Source organism: Catharus ustulatus, chromosome 2 (genome assembly GCF_009819885.2).
Source record: "Catharus ustulatus isolate bCatUst1 chromosome 2, bCatUst1.pri.v2, whole genome shotgun sequence".
Classification (NCBI taxonomy): Eukaryota; Metazoa; Chordata; class Aves; order Passeriformes; family Turdidae; genus Catharus; species Catharus ustulatus.
This window is the reverse complement of record NC_046222.1, coordinates 99809312-99830172: the sequence shown is the minus strand read 5'-3', so window position 1 is coordinate 99830172 and position 20861 is coordinate 99809312. Positions and strand designations below refer to the sequence as shown.

At 44.2% G+C, this 20861-nt stretch overlaps 2 protein-coding genes across 4 annotated transcripts in view; one reads left to right on the top strand and one right to left on the bottom strand.

Moving 5' to 3' along the window:
* COL4A1 (collagen type IV alpha 1 chain) overlaps positions 1 to 5796 on the bottom strand; it is a 121282-nt gene extending 115486 nt beyond the window's left edge. For both annotated transcript variants that reach the window (XM_033086225.1, XM_042779076.1), the window contains exon 1: positions 5677 to 5796. In XM_033086225.1, coding sequence (XP_032942116.1) covers positions 5677 to 5739 — 63 coding nt within the window. In that variant the 5' untranslated portion in view covers positions 5740 to 5796. The remainder of the gene's footprint in view (positions 1 to 5676) is intronic.
* Positions 5797 to 5810: 14 nt separating this feature from the next.
* The window catches only part of COL4A2 (collagen type IV alpha 2 chain), a 138084-nt gene continuing 123033 nt past the window's right edge, over positions 5811 to 20861 (top strand). Inside the window, exons 1-3 of one of the 2 annotated variants that reach the window (XM_033086206.1) lie at positions 5811 to 6019; positions 6333 to 6436; positions 6574 to 6634. In XM_033086206.1, the coding sequence (XP_032942097.1) occupies positions 6393 to 6436; positions 6574 to 6634 (105 nt within the window). In that variant the 5' untranslated portion in view covers positions 5811 to 6019; positions 6333 to 6392. Of the gene's footprint in view, positions 6020 to 6149; positions 6180 to 6332; positions 6437 to 6573; positions 6635 to 20861 lie in introns of those variants that run through there. The other variant, XM_033086214.2, reaches the window with a different exon arrangement.

The window sequence follows — 20861 nt, the reverse complement described above, 5'->3', positions numbered from 1 at the left end:
GAGCCCTAAGCTTAACAGGGTATAGTAGAAGTACAAGGGACTGGAAGCTGAAGTGGTTTGAAAATATACACTGTACTTTTCTTTTTCAATTTAGAAAGTTTATTCAAGCTCCTCCTTCTGTAAGAGGATATGTCAGCGATAAAAGAAGATTAAACAGTTGGTTTTTTCATCCTATAACTGTTTGTACATGCCAGTGGGTAAAAACGGACAAGTTTTTTGCACTAGTTATACTCTTTATGAAGAATACATTTGCCTGTTTCTTTACTGTAACTCACCACAGATTAAAACAGCATAATGGTAGTAATTACATATTGATAATGTTTTTACTTGTCCTATATTTTACTGATACATTGTCCAAGACACTGCTATATAAAGACTCTTGAAGTTAATGCTACATACTTTCCTGATGTATTAAATCACCAAGAATAATTCCAGCCAGTCACAACTTAAAGAAATAAAAAATTTATCTTCCCACACACATCATTACATTGCAGCAGTACTTCACACCTTCAACTGCTCACTAAATCCACAGGTTGCTCTTCCATTCAGGTTATAGCCCATGCCCAAATTCTTCTCTTTGATCAAATCTTGCAAGGTGTTTAGGTGTTAAGTGTTTATGATGAGAAAGTCAGCAGAAATTCTGGGAAGGGTGTACTATGTAACTTTCAAACACTGATGAAGTAAGTCAATTTATTCTTGTGTAGAGGTTGTTGAATCTTCCTTTGTTTAGTCTAGTTCTATAAAAAGAACAATATTCCTAAGCCTGTCCCTAAAGAAGGTTTCTGACATTTTAGAACAATAGCTTAGCTGCCTGCAGCAGCTGTGCTACATTGCTCCACATAATCAGGGCAACTGACAGAATATACATCCAGCATAACCTCAGGCATCACACCAGCTAGTGATATCCAGGATTATAAACACCAAGCAGACAGGTTGCAATGAAACATTGCAGGCATTTGATACAAACACACAGAAGCACAGATTGTACAGCTTGGGATGACAGTCCATGAAGGCACTTGCATATGCTGACACCGGACAGGTTCAGAGTCTGCTCTCACCAACACAGCTGGCAGCAGGCAGATTTGTGTCTCCAAAATATCCTGCCCTTCTCTCCCACCTCCAGACCCCATGTCATGATGCTGTAGAATAAGTGGCCAGAGGGAGAGGGGAAGTTGACAGAAAGGACAGCAGGTATAAAGACATTCCTCTGGGAGCAAGGGGTCACCAGGCCTGTTCCCAGAAGTACCCATGCATTTTTCTGTGTATACATACTGAGTAATAACCCCCCACTGCTGGGACAGGTGAACCCATGCCCACCACTCCTCCACTTGCCCAGCAAGCACTGCTGGCCGCAAGCTGGAAGGCCACCCTCCTGTCCCTGCTCTCATGACCCTCTCTGGTGTACCCTCAGCCACCCTGGGGCTTATGCCTCTTCCTGGCAAGGCACCTTGCTCCAGTAGGAGGAAAAGGGAGCACTGCACTTATCTTCTTCAGACTACCACACTCCACCATAGCCTGGCAGGGGCAACCAAAGCCATTTCCTGTTTTTCTGTGAAGTCTTCTAGCCCGAGAGGAGCTTCACTCATCAGAAATCATTTGGGTCTCCCCTTCTGGCCATAATTTTGGAACCATAGTGACCATCTCTCCCTCCTGAATTAACACTTGCCAGGGTTTATTAAATGTGCTCCTGGTATTGTCAAGTTCTTGAGAACATTCAGGGGCAAGGGTGTCAGATGACCTCAGGGAATAGGTGTCTCAGCATCAAAGATATGGCAGTCCTAGACATGAACTGCTGCAGAAGGCAGCTGCCCAACCCTGCCTTACTTCATTAGTAAAAGCACACCCAAGTGAAATGCTACCAGTGATTCAGACTCAGTCATACAACTTTTCTTCAAACACATGCCAAAAGCCCAGGTCATTCTTTTTATCTACTCTCTTTATCTGTACATCTCCATCCCAGTAAAACACATTTTTAATGAAAAGAGACTAGAACAGTTGGTCAGATTGTTTGGAAGCAATTGTATTCCTTTTGCTTTTTGGCTTTTAACTGCATGTGTCAGAATGCACTCCCAAATACAGTGTAAAAACAGGAGAGGTGATACAAGGAAGGCATGAGGACAATACAGCAGAGCTGTCTCTGCCTGGCCGCATACAGGACCACTCTTTATACAAGGCTTATCCAGGGACAGGAACCTCCTGGCCTCCCACCAGTTTGGCATCTCCAGTTGCCACCACACTCAGCTCAAGCAGCACTAGTGGAATCAGCATTGCCCTTGTGGAAAAATTTATGCATGCTTTTATCACTGTTTTGGCATGCCTTTCCCCATTAGCTCCATAGAGCTCACTCTTAGCTCTGTCCCTGCACCGAGACTAAAAGCAGAAAAGGGAGATTGGTTGGGAGAGAATGCTAAGCCACTGCCGAGCAGTGGTGGCCAGGAGAGCTCCTTCATTCCTCCAGTGTTTACATGGCAGCCAGTCCACTTATGTGGAAGGTGACTCAACCCAGGGCTCAAGTGCAGCTGAAGATGTCACTCCACTGCGTGCAGCACAAGGACCAGCACTGCAGCAGCATGGACAAGGTACCAAAACATGAAACATTTCCATGGCACTCTCTACTCTCAACCAAGCAGTACTAATGCTAGGAAACAGACTTTCTCCAAAGGAAATGGCAGCCTGGAGAGTGTCAGAAATGAGAGCCCCTGCAGAGATCCATCAAAACAAGTTTCTCCTGTGACTGTCTCATGGGAGCAGTCTTTTATCCTGACCTGGAAACATCTTAATCCATTTCCCTGTCTTCCACCCTGCTCTCATTGTAACCTGAAAATGAATCTCCTGAGAAGAACACAGAACAGCACAAAAGCCCAGATTAGCTATAATTATTATTTCCATTATAATTGATCAAGATAAAGAAGACTAAACTTCCAGTGTCACATCTGGAGGCACCTCATAGTGCCACATTAAAACCAGCAGGAGCTGCAACGGAGCAGCTCCCTCTTTCTGCACTGAGACACGTGATCATGACAGTAGCTGGCTCAGGGCTGGCTTTGCTACGTCAAATGCCTCTGTCAGAGCAGTCGTTCCAAATCTCCTTGTATGTATTTAATCACACATATGTCAGAGATAAAAACAATTTTTCACTCTGTCAGCCCTGACACACTGCAGAATCACCACCACCAACACAGCATGAGCTGCTTCTGCCACACTTGCTTGTGCTCACAGGCATGGATGGGCTCAAGCCTAGAACAACCATGATGCACATAGGGAGAAACATTTACTGTGAGGGTGACTAAGTGCTGATGCAGGTTGCCTAGAGGGGCTGAGCAGTCTGAACATATTGAAAACTCAGTGGGACACAGCATTAAGCGACCTGTTGTAGCTGTCCCTGCTCTGAGCAGAGAGTTGGACTAGATGATCTCCAAGGTGCCCACCAGCCTCACCAATTCTGTGATGAAGGCCACAGTACAATTAAGGAGACTGTGGCTGCACAACTGCCATTTAAAAAAAGAACAAAAATAAATAAATAAAAAAAGACTAGCCAATAAAAGCTACTTTGGGGAAGGAAGGAAACAGCATGATTTCTTTCTCCTGAAGAAAAGTGATTGCTCCATTCAGCCTATTGCAAAAAGTACTGCTGCAACCTTTCCTAGCACACAATCTACTGCTAATACAACTACTCTTTAAATGTAAACAGTGGGAACACGTTCATCTGAGGACAATGTGAGCACTGGGTCAGCTCTGCTAGCTCTCCAAAAGCAGAAGAGGTGCTGCCCGAGTGTAGAGTGCTTCACATTGCACTGCCACGATCACGCACAGGCATCACCCCAGCTCAAGAACCTCCAAAGAGCAGCCTCTCTATCAACACCCACACGTGGTATGGTGCAGGCTAGCAGCCATCTCCATCACCTTTTGTGTGGTTGCTAGTGACAGGCAACAGTGTGGAGCTGGGGACAATGCCTGCAGAACTGAATTAATTGAAAGGCCACCCATATACAGCTGAAAGCTTGTCTAAGGCAACAAAACTGCAAGGAGCTCAACCTCCACTGCATACTTGTGTTTCCCGGTGGCACTGATGAGGAACTGCAAATCTGCAGTCAGCTTAACACACAAAGAACAGTTAATCATTGGAATAGCTTCATAATATAATTAACAGCTTCAGGTTGCATTTTAAGAAATCTTGATTTTAATGGAATAATTTATCCAGCACGTGCCTGACACTTCTATAACAGAGCCTCTTCAGTTTGCTGCAGAAGACCTAAAATTGTACAACTGATACTAAAGTTTGTATCTTCTTTTATTCAGCACCTCATTCCTACATTGTTTTGCGTCTTTGATTGACAGTCATGGTTTACCCAATGACTTCACAGTACAAGGTGGGAATGTATCTCAAAGACAGGTATTTTTATCTCTAGATATACCAAATTCAGAACTCAAATGAAATAATTTACTTCAAAATACACTAATTAATTAAAATTAATTATAACCTTAAGAGAATACAGTTTAATCAGCTTAATGCCAAGTGATGGGTGAATTGCCTAAGAGGATTCACCACTGAGTGATTTATTGCAATCACAATAAGCCTGATGTTATCAACCTAGGAGCAACAGACAAGACATCAGAAGTTCGGTTCATTGCTTACTTCAGTTGATTCTATACATACATACAGTCCCATTGGTCACATAGAGATACTGAAATTCATTATAGGACTTAATTTCATATGAAATTGCAGAAAAGCCAAAACCAGCCCTTTCCCATACCGCCACTGTTAATTGAAATGTTAATACAAGACCTTACATTTATAGAAGGAAGCATGGCAAAAAGCCATGTGTCTACAGCTACTGACAAGTTTTCTGCACTCCTGAATTTCACTAATACAGTATCAACCGAGCCAAATTCGAGGGATCAAGGAGACACAAAAAGATACTCTATTTCAAATTATTGTGTCAACTGCCCTTTACTTAGACGTACAGAAGGAACAGCCCAAATACTTCAGGAGCGCCAGGAAAGAGAGCCCTTTAGACTTAAGGACAGCTAATAGCTATTATCACAGTGATAAAATTAGCTCCCTTAGCAAAACTTTCAGACTACTTGCATGCTTTCGATTTTACAAGTCTATGCCACAATCTGGTTCCATCCGGAAAGATGCCAAAATTCAACTTTAACCATTAACATTAGGATCCTTCCCAGTCCCCAGCCTACTGCCCATCGCGGGGGTCAAAGGGAGCGTGCACAGCACTTTGAATTCAAGCAGCCAACTCTAAACTACTATTAACATAAACATTGGGGTTTTTTTTACTTTTTAAATTATTATTATTTTTTACCGTGGAAACACAACTCTCTACTTTGCAGTGCCGGGTGGGTACGTGCTTTCTGTTCCCTCCCCAGGCAGCGGCGCTCCGTGCCGGGCGGAGGGAGAGCGCTGCGGGGTCCGGACCCGCCGCCATCCCCGCGCGGTGCCGGCCGCCCCGCTCCGCTCCGCTCCGCGCCCGCGCAGCGCCGGGGCAGCCGCGCATCCGCGCCGAGCGCACCTGGCTGCCCGACAGCGGAGGCCCCGCGCCGACCCACGCCGGCTCCCGGTCCCATCACATCCCGTCCCGTCCCATCCCGCGTCTCCCCGTGAGAGGGTCCCGCGTGTGCAGCCGAGCGCGCAGCCCGAAGGAGCCGCCCCCGCGTACTCACCGCGGCGGACACGGCGCTGAACTCGGCGCTCAGCAGCAGCCCGAAGCCCAGCCAGAGCCACATGCTGCCGCGCACCGCACCGCGCCGTCGGTCCCTGGGCGGCGGGGCGCCGCCGACTCACAGTGGGGCTCCGCGGGGCCGGCCCCACATGCGCGTCTCTTCCCTCCGTCGCGGCCGCGGCGCCTGCACTGCCTCGGGGGCGAAGGACTCGACTCGCCGTACACGATGGGCGGTGGCAGCCCCCCCTCTCCTCCCCTCCGGGCGGGGACCCTGGGAGGGCGCAACCTCGCCCGCTCCCGTCCGCCGCTGGCCGCAGTTCTTCCGCCTCCTCGTCCCCGCCGGGGTGTGTGTCGGGCCGCGGGGGGCGCGGGCCGAGGGGGAGGCGCGGCTCGCTCTCCGCGCACGGCGGGGCCGCCCGGGAGGGCACGGTGCGGCAGCGCGGCGGAGCGGAGCGGAGCGGGCGGCGGAAGGGCCGGGGGCGCTGGCTCTGCACGGCCCGTCGGGTCCGTGTCCCCGCGGGCGCGCTGTGCGCGACAGCCCCCGCTGCCCCCGGAGGGAGCCCGGCCCGCTCGGCCGCTCCCTGCTCCGGCAGCGGCGTCTCCGAGACCTCCGGCGGGGGGAGCGGAGTTACGAGCGGGCTCTTCTGTGCCTTGCAGGGGTGGCCGTCCGGCGGGAGGGAGCCCTGAGCCGAGCCCCCGGCCAGGGAAGGAGCGAAAATGGACATCTCGCAGCTTCCCAGTGCACGTACTTTCCTTTGTCAGTAAGTAATTCCGCTCCCTAGGCTTTTGGAAATAACTTTTTTAAAGTCGTATTGTCACCTTTAACTGCAGGATGTTATCACGTGCTTGTTTTGCACTGACTTAAAACAATATCGTCCTTATTCGCCTTTCCCTGCAGGGATACGGGGCTTTTGCTGATCCTGATGGAAGTTGTGCTGTCAGCCGTCAAAGTGGACGCTGTAAGTAAAACATCTTCTGACTTTTGCTAAGGAGAGAAGAGGAGGAAAAAGTAGTTTCCTTGGTACCAATAAGTGAGGAACTGCGTTTTCCTTGCCAGATGGTTTATCTATCTTTCTATTAAAAGAAACAACTAACAAATCATCTCTGCAAGCCTTAAAGATTCCTGCCTTTGACAAAATTATGTTCAGCAGAGAAGTACAAAGTGTCAGGTTGTTTGAAGTATTCCACTGTTAATTTTGCTCAGATTGGTAATTTGTTAAATCAATTGTGAAACAAACCAAGCAACTTCTTTATATTTGTAAGAAACACGCCGCAAATGCATTTCTGTAGATACAATGAGTACTTTGGTAAAGTTAGCCTGCAGGTGAAATGTCTTCATTTACATTCAAACCTCTTCTGAGGACTGTGAAGCTTATTTCTACAAGTCAGAGTTTATGAACAAATTGTTGTTTAAATTAAATTGTTAAATCCAAAAATAGGTGTCATGTGCCGTATAGGTGTTGCAGCCGTCTACCTGAGTTGTTATGTAAGGAGAGGTTACTGAACTCTTGCATCATTGTCTCAAGGATGTGAAAGATAGTGTATAGGAGAATGCAACATTTGCCTGTTATAAAGCTTGGTGAGTTTAATGGAAGGATTGTCATTAATGGGAATAGATTTTGTGTCAGGCCTGAATATATGAGACTGAGGTTGGTAGGCTTGGCTTGTGGCTGCATTTATTGGTCAACCACAAGTGTGAGTAAGGCCCTGTGGTCATGTGCTAGAGGGACCTTGATTACAATGTTTCAAAAGCTATCCTACTTACATTTTAATCCTACTGGCTGCAACTTTATGGCTATCCACTCCATTAAGATGTGTGATGATAGGCCACATCTTTGTGGTGAGATGGCATGCTGTGTTAAGGAATGGGAAATACTGTGTTGAGAAATGGGAAATACTGGGGCTTTCGCAGCAGGTGTTGTGACAGACGATAATCCTGTACTCCAGCTGCAGTCGGCATGTAATGCTTGCCCATCAGCCTGTGTGGATGGTTGATCTCTCCACATCATGCCTGAGCAAGAGCTGTCTGGCTGGGGACCCATAGCCCTGTGGGAAGGGACAGGAGCAAGAACCTTAAGTGTCATGTGCTGCTTGTCTTTGCCTCATTTAGATACGAACATTGTTCTGCTGCATAGTGCTGAATGGATGATAAAATTACCATGTGCTACTGAAACCCGAAGCAGGCTGGTGATAACTGCAAATGTTTTATGCCCAGTAATGATGTTACTAGGATCAGTTGACATAAACCAGTGGTACTATGACCCTTCTTTTACGAAGTTGTATTGTAGTGTGCATAGCATGATACCGGTATTTTAGCTATAACATGGACTAATTCATTCTCCTTCGTGTTCTTGCAGTAGACTGCAGGCTGTGGTGTTAAAACAGAGGTATACTGAAGAGATGTTCAAGATATCTCAGTTAATGGATGCAGTCTGATCATGGCTGCTTGAATCTCCACAGGCTGGTTTTCCCAGAGAATCTTGAAAAAGTAAATTGGCTTGCTCCAAGGTTTAATTTCTCAGATTTAGTAGTTCCTAAGGTGATGACTGTGTAGGAGATGAATGTGAATGGGAAGGTCTGGTCATGTTTCCATGAAAAATTGAGCTGCACTGCCACCACAATATTTATCCTGTTTTCCACTCATATGCTGCTTCCTTCCCTTGGCCAGCCCAGGTCTTTCTGTAGTTTTGTGGTGAACTGAACTGGAAAATTCCTTGTTTATACCAATCACTACCCCAAAAAAGAAGAGGGGTGAGAGCTATCTTTATCCTGGGTCATATCATCACTTGTATTCATAGAAACCTGGGCTGGCATGGTGTTGGAAGCTGGGGGTGGGAGGAGGGTTGGGCTTGCTCCTTGCAGTGATCGCTCTGGTCAAATATGTTTGCAAAGTGACAGAGTGGGTGGGAAGGTCAGTGGGAAGCAGCAGCACCTGAATGATTGCCAGAGTTGCTAGCAGTCATATTATCTATATTGCAATCCTATTTGTCACACTGAATCTTCTCCTATTTATTATATAGATCAATGTGCTAATGTGATGAAGTGTTGAATTAAAAAAACTGCTGTGGATTATTAGAATCTGTAGGACCAGGTCTTAAAAATCATGGTTCTGCCTGTAATGAGACGGGTAGAGCTGCTGACTTTGACAGCCATATATATGTGAATGAGTAACATCTGCTAGACATAAGTAGTGTTGAATGAGAAAAATTGCGCATAGGAAGAAATTGGAGGGAGATTAAGGAAAGGCCAGGAAAGAGAGAGAGGGAAAGAGTGAACTCAAGAGAGTTTGACTGAATGTGTTTCCTGGCAGGCTTCTGTTGACTGTTAGGGAGACGGATGTTTCTCAGCAGAAAAAGAAATGAGAGGAAGAAAAAGGAGGAGGATGTTTAGGATATCAGAGAACTGGGAGAGAAAAAAGTGGTGTCTCTGGCAAGAGAAGAAGATGCTGGTTGCAGGCTTGAAGAGCTAAGGAAGGGAAGTCCCTGAATGGAAGTGCCAGGACAGACAGCCAAATGGAGTGGATCAGGCACAGTTATCTTTAGCTCTCTTTGGCGTACATTGGATGTTAAAGGCCTTAAATAACTTTGGAACTACTCTGAATTGTAGATTTAATAATTCACATGGCTTAAACAAAATTAAGTGGTATTAACTACCTAAAGTTCAACCAAGTTTACAGAGTTCTTCTCCCTTTCTTTCCCAGCTAATACATTATGTGAAAAATATAGTTCTTGGATATTATTTTTTCTCTTCAGAGACAATGTGTCTTCTGCTAATGCTGATTTTTTTTCTTTTGTCTTCCAAAAAGAACACTTCTCCCTAAGTAGTTTTGTAACATTTGATTACTTTATTGGTGTCCTCTTAATATATTTTTAAACTGCCTCTAACAAAAGTTAGTTTTTTCCAAGTTATATTCAGGTAAGAGCAATAGAATCCCAGCAAAGAAGGAAATAACTGTCAGATCAAAGAAAGAAGATTGAGAGAGAATAATTGTGAATAACATTTGAAAAAATAACAGCAAGTAACAGATCACAGCTGTCATTTTAACAAGAGACCATGTATAGATACAGAGAAAGAAAACAGTTGAAGTAGTGCATGAGATATAATTCTCTTCAATTCTGTGAGATTGTAAGGGGATATATCATGGAGGATATCATCAAGCAGGAGAAGCAATAATTCTTTAAAAGAGAAAATAAAACCAACTATGTACTACTTCTATTGGCTTTGTAGGGAAATTAGATTGCTGACATGGGTGCCTAAGCTATTGCTCTGGGCTATCTCACATCCAGGTTCTCCCAGATGTGTCCTGTTTTATTCCATCTGGAAAGTTTTGTCTGGTTGAAACAGGAGGACTTTTTACATTAACACAGGATTTCCAGGCTAAAGAAGCCAGGGTGGAGTAATCACTTGGCCCATCCTGCTTAATGAGTCTACTGTAAATGTAGGCACTGGGATCACAGTGTGAAAAATGTGATAAGGCAGGCTTACTGCCCAGGTGACCTAGGAAGGAGGCATCAATCTGATGTATTGATTTCATCTGCATTAGTGCATGCAAAGTGAATCCACCTCTTCCTGGAAATACCAGGCTCCCTGTGGGCTGCTTCAGAGATTCCCCAAAAAGATCCTAATTTAAAACAACTTCATTTGAGATATATTCACGCTGGCAGAGATGGCTTGTTTATGTCTGATTAAATAAGTGTATAGTTGGGCTCAATCTTTGAGTAAGAGTGGTGTTCCATAAGAACATCAGTCAGAATAATGATACCTTGAAAAAATCATGAGCATTTTGGGGACCCTCCTAGCACATCTGATCATTTTATTCAAAATTTCTTTAAACCCTGGAAGAATTACTGAATAGTTTAGAGAGTGCTCTTTCCATGTTTAGTCATGGAGCTGACAGGAAGGGGCAGCTCTCCTTAAGAACTATGAGGAATCCAGAATGAAGGAGGTGGCAGCTGCCTAAGGCAAAGCCCTTCATTTTCACTGCCATCAACAGCCATGTCTTGGTCTGGCAGTGCTGTTCTGACCATGAGGGTCACAGAGATGTGTCTGGTTGTGTATGGGCAGCTGCCTGAGTGGAAATTTATTTATGTTTTTTTTGAGAGCCATAACTTCTCCCATCATATGATGGCAGACAGACAAACACATTTACAGCCAGTATTGCACACATGGAAATGTAGTCATGGTTGCTAGCTTTGAATCTCTTATTTTTGGTCCCTCCTTTCTTGCGTGCTGTCTGCTCCACTTATCAGTAAGGGAGTTCATTAAATGTGTCTTTTCCTTGTTACTCTTCAAATTCTTCTTTGAAATTCTTTTTTTTCTGCCATACTTATGAAAGTGGTATTGATTCTAATTTACTAATTAATCATTCTTTCTTGAAAGATTTCTTAAAGAGTCATTTGCTCTGAGTCCTTGTGGAAAAAAAAATAGTCTATTTTTTGTGTACAGTCATATCCTGTACATCATATAACTGATTCAAGTTATTCATGCAAGGACAAGACAGAGTACACCAAAAGCAAAATATTGTATCTGCCTGAAGTTAGTGATGATGAGGAGGAGTTTCTTGCACATTACGTGTTTTTTAAACTCTCTGTGCAAAGTCACACATAGGTTCTTTACTTACTTTTTCTTCTTTACAGATCAGAATTATGCTCAAAGAATACTTAGTATAATATATTCAAGTTAATTCTATTTTGTTGAGTTATTAACTGTCATATCATATGGTAATGCTGCATTTGGTGGCAGAATAGACAGAATTCTGCCAGAATTCTCAGAGTTAAAAAAATGTTGATACTGAGAGACAAGAACCCTGACAAGGTAAACTGTCGTGTAATAAAATTATATCCTTGTTTTTTCACCTTACTCTGAAAGTAGCTGGGGCAGATTCAGAAATTCAGCACTGCTTTTCCTTGAGCTTTTAAGGTAGGACATCTGGGTTTTATTGTTTAGTGGTTTTATCACAGGAAGCATTTATGCACTATGATACTAAACCTACTATGTATTTTTTTAATTTTGCGCAAAAAAAATTATTTGTAGGTCCAAATATATTTGCCTTACCCAAAATGTAAAGCTGCATTATGGCTCATTCAGTTATACTGTAAACAAACACATTTGTTATACATTTTTTAATTCAGTAGCTTGGAGCACATTTTGTATTAGTGTTGGATTTGGGGTTTTTTTGCAGTAATGCATTTCTTGTTTGAGACCAGATTATTCTTAATTAGTTCTTTGCTTTTGTTTTGACAAGCCAAAAGTTGGCCAAGGAGTGGAACATTCTTCATATCATGTTATACTCATCCAAGATCTTCTGAGAGTTCAATGTTAACTTAGTAACTTCCATTGTTTTTCCTAAGGTAGCTTATCTTCATGCCTTGCTTTATTCACTGTACCCTGTTCGCTCCTCAGGAGTAAAAAGCACAGTGAATTCGCAGTATTTCCTGATGTTTATCAACAGTTATTTTCTTTAAAATGGCAGCACCTAGTTGATAGCAGCAGTTGACTCAGCTCACAGTGAAAGTATGTGATCTTTATCACATAACATTTTTTAACATTTCTGAGTTACCAAGGACCAGCATTATTGGTTTCCACGTGCCCTTTTTTGTCCATTTGGAAGCTGAAGGTGCTGATTTGATGCAAAGGTAGCTCCTTGTTTTCATATCCTAGAAACAATATGTAGCAAGGAAAAATGCTCTCACAGTTCATGAGCAAACTTGCACTTGTGTGATTAATTTGCCCTACTTCAGCAGAATCATGTTTTTGTTGCAGTTTCCTCTCTTTGACAGTCACAGCGTTTGCCTAGGCTGCTGCACTTTCTGAACACACCCGGGTTTGTGCTGGCTTTCACTTTCTGCCTTTATTTTTGTGCTTCCCAGGAATGAGGGATGATGTGGTTGTGGGTTGAGCAGCAGCAGAGTGGGCAGGGGAGCCAGGAGGCGTGAGACCACGGACAGGATGGGGAGGTGGGCAGCACCTGTACCCTCCAGGTGGTCACCAAGGGCAGACACAGCCCTGGAGGGCAGGGCAGGGCCATGGGGATGGAGACAGGCTGGGCTTGGCACAGGTGGGGGTAGCCTGGCACAGGCATGGCTGACCACAGCTCAGGTCAGCACTGAGCCCAGCATTCAGCCCAAGCTCCCAGGCTGCTGGCAGGCCAAGGGGGAAGCCCCACTTCTCACAGCCCTGTTCCCACACAGCTCATTTCACAGCTGCACCCGGGGCTGGCCGTGCGCCCGGTGAGCAGACCCGGGGCTCCCCTGGGTGGGATGGGGGAGCGAGCCTGAGGCAGAGGCAGCCAGCCGGTCCTGGTGCAGCCCAGCTGGCTGCAGGGAGCCAGGAAGCTGGAAAAGCAGATGTGTAAGTTTAAAATTTGTGGCAGTTTTACAGAAACCAGCATGTTTTAGGAGGGCCGGAACAGAATTTAAAAATTGATCAGAGCTTTCTGTATTAATTGGAAGGGTAGCATCATTTGGTATATCTCTCCAGGAACAGTTCCTCAACAGGGGACGTTTTGTCAAGAAAACCCCCTGATTTCCAATATGAATTTACTAACAAGTTCTATTTTTATTTTAGAAACACGAGATCAGAAGAACATTTAGATCATATCAGTTACCAAGGATGCACGCTTACTGGGATATTTCAGGCATCCTATTTATTTGTAAATGATCCCGACCTTTATTTTGAAGTAGCTTTCTGAAGTTAGCAAGTAAAGATCATTCAGATAAATAGGGCTTGGCTTATTTTTGGCAGGTCCTAGCTGCAGATCCTATCCACACCTCTTCTCACTATTGGATGATGCAGCCAAATAATGATTTGTCTTTATTCCAAGTATACTTTTCCTTAATAGTTCACCAGATCTTTGAAGATCTGACCAAAATTACTTGAATATATAATCAGGCTGTATACAGAAAAGGAATGCTGGGCAAAGTGAAATATTTTGGATACAGCATATTTGTTTTGTTCTGCAGTTGGGGTTTTGGGGGAGTTTTGATGAGTTTTTTTTGTCATCTTCCAGTTTGTGTCATTACAAAACAACTGCCTCAGCTTTAAGCCTTGCCACAAAGCGCAGCTCTGAGCTCATGAGTTTTTACATCTGATGGAGCTTGGGTACCTGCCATCAGTGTCTGAGCAGTGTGGCTGCCCTTCTGTCTATCCTCTGGAGGCTACAGCTCCTGGCTCAACACAGTGCTGACCCCCTTGGTGGACACCACGGCCTCCTGTGAAAACACAGGCTTGGAGATAAAAAGAAGGAAAAAAAGACATCTGTACAAATTGTCAACTCTCTGCCTGTACCACATGGGTCTCCACTGTCAGGTCCTGAACATGCTTGCTGTGCCTTGCAGCTGTGGGGAGCAGAATCGTTTTTCAAGGCAGGGACAGGAAACTGGGAAAGTTTTGTAGGCTTTCCCTGTCACACTTGTGTGTGTGTGTCTTGCTCTCAGCGAAGTGTTGACTCCTGCTGCTCCATCTGTGCAGTCCCCGGGCATGCTGCATGTGGATGAGGAAAGGCATTCCCACATTCAGCCTTGCTGACCCCGTGTGATTGATGTTCAGACACCTGGTCTGAGTCTCACGGCATCCTGAGCACATGTACCGAGACCCCAGGGTGCCATTCCGGGAGGAGAGTGGAGCTGCTCAGGAGGGCAGCCGGAGTGTCCTGGGCTGAGCCTCGGCAAAGGGAGTGGGCAGAAAGGAATGCTGCTCCCGCGCAGGGCTGGGAATAGCCGCTGGGGCCACGGAGCATGGGAAGCCTGCATATCTCCCCAAGCCAGCAGCCAGAGAAACAGTCTGCTGGAAACAGCCCAAACGTCTCTGCATGAAACAGAAAGTCTTAAGTGTCACTGGATGGAAGAAGAAGTGAATGGGGAAATGTAAGAATTTTCCTTGCAGTGTGGGATTGAGGCTACATTTCCATCAGGTGCTTTGCAGGTTTAGGGTAAGAATAGGTGTGAAGAAGTTGGTGTAAAGTTGTCCAAATCTTCTGTCCCCTGTACGTGCACACGAGGTAGCCAGCACATCTGTTATCTCTTAGCTGGCTAAGGCAGAGAGGCTGCTTCCTCTCTGGCTGTGTCCCTTACAGTAAACCGCAGAGTCCCAGGTGCATTCTCTGCCTTGTGGTCAGCTGGCACAGTCTGTCCATCTCCATAACAGTAACAGCATCCCTAGTTTCCAAAGCAGGGTGGCCCCTTGGAGACTGCCTGTGTTCCTTACATTATGCTGACTCCTGCACCATGGCCAAAACTGTCTTTGCAAGCAAAGCAAAAGCAAAAACTTCCTAGCCCAAGCTGCAGGCATTCATAGACCATTCTGACAGCTAAATGGTACAGTTGGTCAGGCCATGGGGCACAGGGCTCCTTAGTACATTATTACAGACATGGAGCATGTATGCCTCAGACTGACATTGGATGGAAATCAGCACCCACTCTCATTTCTCACATGCATCATTGTATTGGGGAGTTTTACCTGAATAAGAATGGAATAAAAGAACTGAGCAGCACTATCACCCATTCGAACAGGAAATTTGCAAACAAGGAAGACCCAAACCCTTCCTGATAGTTTAGTTTTAAGCTTTATGTGATGATTCATGGCATTATCTTGCCCTATCTCTTGCTCTTGATACCTACTTCATGAAAGCAAAATAAAGGACAAAGATAAGCATATAAGAGGGTGTGAATGGCAACAGGTCCCAAGTCAAATTGCAAAAGCAGAGCTATCGAAAAACGACTCATCCTCTGTGCCATGCCTAAGTTTTAGGAAAAGCAATCCTTCTCAACAAAAGGAGAGTGGCTAGAATATGTAGCAATTGGCTGCATACCTTTTTTTTTGGTGGCTTGTGTAGAACATCCCAACTGCAGCTTAATCTGTTCTGGAGTGTCAACACTGCAGCACATTTTCAACTGCCCCATGGAATAGGTGAGTAGTATAGCAAAGACATGCTCTTTTACCTTGTGGTTTTAGAATACAGTTGAGGACAGGTGAGTAGTGTAAGACAAGGGTTTTAATTGTCCTCATTTGATGTGAACTGGGGTTTACCAGTTGTCAGTCACACAATGCCAACTTCCAGTCTAGGTTTCTTTCTTACTTTTCTATTCCACTTCTTTCCTATGGCAAGAGATTGGGTTTTTTTGTTTTTTGTTTTTGTTTTTTTTCTGTGAATCACAACGTTTCTACCTTCACTATTAAGCTATTAATACTGCCTTAAAAAGAAAAAAAGTCTACTAACAGCAGACTACAGTCTACTGTTTAGCTTTTACCTCTTAGAGAATAAGGAGAAAACTTTGTGGGATCCATCTCTTCAGTGACCCAGGGACTAAAAGGATCAGTACCCTTTTCTTTTGAGTAAACAGACTTAATTCAACCTAAAAAGAGTGAAATATAGTACTGTTTTTACACATCAGACCATTTATACCAGAATGCCTTTTAAGAAATTATTATTTAAATAAACTTACATGGTTGATGGACTGGGAAAAATCCAGGGAGAAAATATTTTTTCTCGTTAACATTTTTTTCTTTTTATGAATTTATGTCATCAAATTGAGATTCAAACCATCCATCTGTTGGGCATGATCTGCCGAACACTGATCTGATTATGTTTCTGTGTAATAGGAGAAACTATAAACTCTCCTTCTTGTTACTTGCTCGTAATTGTTTTTTTGTCTTCAAGGGGATAATACAGTAGCCATTCTTCAAGAAAATGTTACCTCTGCTTTTACAACTCTAATCTCTTCCTTAAGGTTCGGATTGTCCCTTAGGGACACAGTATCATGTAGAGTCACAAGTGAGTAGATGGGTGATTAGTAAGGTAGCTTGAGGCTGTATCATAAATCACGTTGAAGATTGAGATTGTAGTCTTGAATTTGTCTGAGTAAGGAATCCTGTGAGCCCTACAGCAACATGCTTGCATGATCCTGTGCTGCTTCATGCTTTGAACCAACTGGTCTGTTCTTTTTTTTCCAAGGAAAAACATACAGCAGTTACTACAACCAAATCACAGGCAGCCTGAAACATCATACTGGCATGTTGGGAGCTCTTTGTGTATAGAATCCAGTTTCCATGAGATGGATTCCATGAGGCTTGTCAGCTGCAGGGGAACTATACCATCTCAAATTAGGGATGATGTAATTTTTACTACTGCTTCAAGGCGTTTTATTTTCATTCAGCGTGATTTCCATGTTAGTCATGTATCATTCACTGTCTTCAATAAAGTCAGTAACATGTGTAAACAAGGAGAGAGGAGCTGAAGTACAGTCATCATGCGTTGTGAATGACGAGGAGACTGAGATCCGCCCTGGACACGTGTTCTTAGACTTGGGGCCACGGATCTTTCTTTAGGCTCTAAAAAGAGTGTTCCATTAAGACAAGAACACATAACTTCATAGAAGAGCATAATTAATTGGGGGAGATTAAAGCTCTTCCTCATCAGAAAAAATAAAAAAGAATATAAAAATGCATTTGCCTGGCAGTTTCACGACTCACCCTGCAGACAGTCTGTGGAGAGGTTATAGTGCTGCATGCACATAATGGACAATCCCATTCAACTGTGCAGAAACTTCACAAACCCATTTATGTACATACAGAAAAAACGTGGTTTCTTTATTTAACACAGGAACAGGGACCATCCTAAAATTATTTGACTGTCATCTAAAGATCCCCCAATGTTTGCAGCATTTCTGTAAATATAATTTTAGTGTTTTCTTTGAGGAAAGTCCTATTCCTCAGTAGCTAAGAAGCCAGGCCTTGAGCCATTCTTCGTCTTTTTGTGGTTGGATTGACCTGAAGTTGTTTCAGCTGCAGAAATCTTGTTGTTTAATCTCAGAAATCCTGCTATATCTTCCAACTTCCAAGTTTGTCTACTGTCAAAAGTGAGTAGTTCTCCCAATAAAGGACATGGGAAAATGGTGAATTAAAATAAAGTGAAAGGTTGATGCTTGCTTTTTTTTTTTTTTTTCCCTCCTTTTAGGTAAAAGACTAATTCAGTTTTGTCATAGCTTCAAGAAATTTCCTTTTTTTCTGGCACTTCAGAACCAAATGTAATTTTAGATAGTCTGGTTAGCCTTTGTAGAGTCTTGCTAGTAGTATCAGCTGTCCCAGCATCTTTCAAATGATTAATGAACACAAAAACTGTGCTCCATAGCACAAGCAGGAAAAACTTCTGACCTTTTGATCTGGTGATCTGTTCCCAAAATTTCTGCATGTCCAAAGGCAGCAAGACAAATACCAGAAGACTTGGAGAGCTGAGTAAATGGGAAGCTCCAGCATTTCACAAACAGAAGGGAGCAGGGAGCTCCTTGAGGAGCCCAGCTGCAGCACAGAGCTCACCACCAAGGCTGTGAGAGACCTGGAAATGGGGTTTACTGTGAATTCCTGTAGCTCTCCTTCAACCATGAGCATCAGACTGTCCATCAACCTCCACAACAACAGAGCTGCACAGACTCTTAAAAACTGTCAGCCTTCCAGTACCTGAAGGAGGCCTAAAAGAGAGATGAAGACAGGCTTTACCAGGACATGTAGTGATAGGGCAAAGGGGAATGGCTTTAAACTGAAAGAGGTTAGGTATAGATTAGATATTAAGAAGAAATCCTTTTCTGTGAGGGTGATGAGGCACTTGAGTAGGTTGACCAGTGCAGTTTTTGAAGCTCCATTCCTGGAAGTCCATGCAATACGAATGGGGCTTTGAGAAACCTGCTCCAGTGGAAGGTGTCTCTGTCTATGGCAGGGATGTTGGAACTGGATGATCTTTAAGGTCCCTTACAACCCAAGCAATTCTATGAAAACATAACCCCAAGGTGAGATCTATAATAATAATTAGGAGCATGAGCAAGCCAGGACTTGCTGTCTGTCCCTCCCTGTGGTGTTGGTCTTATTGGTGCAGGTTAATCACAGAATCAATGAGGTTGGAAAAGACCTCTGAGATCATCGAGTCCAACCTATGACTGAACACCACCTTCTCAGCTAGACCACAGCACCCAGAGCCACATCCAGCCTTTCCTTAAACACCCCCAGGGACAGTGACTTCACCACCTCTCTGGACAGCCCATTCCAATTTATCATCAACCTTTCTGTGAAGAGCTTCTTTCTAATGTCCAACTTATCCTCCCCTGGCCCAGTGTAAGACTGTGTCCTCCTGTCCTGTCACTGGTTACCTGGGAGAAAAGGTCGGCCCCCACCTGGGTACGCCCTCCTTTCAGGTGGTTGTAGAGAGTGATCGAGTTCTTACTGAGCCTTTTCTTCTCCAGGCTAAACAAGCCCAGCTTCCCCAGCTGCTCCTCACAGGACTTGTGCTCCAGCCCCTTCTCTGGACACACTCCAGCACCTCAAGGTCCTTCCTGAATTGAGGAGTCCAGAACTGGACACAAGACTCAAGGTGTGGCCTCTCCAGTGCTGAGTGCAGGGGGACAATCCCTGCCCTGGTCCTGCTGGCCACACTATTGCTGACACAGGCCAGGATGCCACTGGCCTTCTTGGCCACGTGGGCACACACCAGCTCGTGTTCATTGGGCTGTTGACTGTCGCCCCCAGGTCCTTTTCTGCTGGGCCACTTTCCAACCACTCAGCCCCCAGTCTGTAGCTCTGTCTGGGGCTGTTGTGGCCAAAGTGCAGGACCCAGCCCTTGTTCTTGTTGAACCTCATACTCTTGGGCTCAGCCCATCAATCCAGCATGTCCAGGCTCCTCTGCAGAACCCAACTTGGTGTTGTCCTCAAATCTGCTAATTTGTGAGTCATGCCCCAATCTGCTTCATGCAGAAGGTGTGTGTTGCCTGGCCCAGCATACAGGGGAGACAGAACTCATTCTCCCTGTTGGTCTATAAGCAGGTTAACCATTTTCTCCTCCTTAGCATTCAGTACACACATCCCTGCTGCAGTTGCATTATATTAACTGTAACATCTCTAGCTTTGAAAATAACAGGGAAAGAAATGTATCCAAGTGGCATTTCCACCACTACAGGTTACTGAGCTGGCTACATTGCTAATATGACAGTTATTTTCAACAAGCTGTGATCTGCAGCAAGATCTTTCCAAATGAAGCAGATTTTACAAATGCACTGCAACTTATGCTATTCAGACCAGATACAGTTCCCAAGGCCACTCACTTGAAACTCGTTTTTAAAATCTCTGTGCTGTATTGCTATGTGCTCCATTGCTATGTGTTGCATTAAACATGCCCCAAAAGGTCACATGTTTCCAAACAGTATATTCAGCATGATTTGTAAAGAATTAGTGGTCTGGGATCTCAGTATATTGTTGCATGGGTTCTGTCTAATTATTAAGGACATGTGACCTGTTGCTTTAAGTCTAAATAATTAAAGCTGAAAAACACAATACTTCCCCGGCTCCACTGTTTTTTAATAATTAACTACAGTGTTATGAGAGCCATTTCGTGCCACCAGCTTAAGCAGAACAGCATGATGTCTTCAACAGAAAATTCTAATTTTAGTGTGTGCTATCAAATGGTCTAATGTTTTCAGTCAGGTTTTAAAGTGTAACATGTTTGTAGAAACTCCCTTTAAATCAGTGAGTTTAAGCACACTTTGGGTCAGGCTCTAAGCATTTGACCTTTTGTGTTAGTTGCTGCAGGATGCAACAGAATACAATAGGATTGACTGGATTTAGTTTTCAGGGTAACAATTAATAGAAATTCTTCCAGTGTGTGCTGACAGTGAGATTTCATGTTAATCGTTACTGAAGTTCTGCTTTTCAAGTCTCCCTCAGGTAATGATGAGTGACTTAACATCACGCACATCTTTTGGCTTTCCTGGTTTTGTAGCTGTGAGTCCTGTGTATGTTCTATCTCTCTGTCTGTGCTGATAAATGCATTCCCTCCTTTAAGGAGGTTCAAGATTTACCAAAAGCAGAAAATGGGGTCCTGGAAGAGCGAGTTAGAATATGCCCCTAGGCTGGTCACCTACATTTGTTATCAACCAATGAAGTTATGTCTGGGGTGAAGTTATGCAAGCAGAAAGTGTCCTATGACACCGCTCCACACATACACTACACTTGTGTGAGACCTAAAGCGCTAACTGTAAGTTTTTCTTCTTGTAGTCTTTGCCTATCATCAGCTGAAAGTCTCAGTTTGATAGAGAACACTTGATTCACGTGGCGTATTGGTGTAAAGAAATACATGGAATACATAAAGAAAGACTGATATTTATAAAGTAGGCTGTGAGAATTTCCTGAGTTTAATTCATGTTTGAA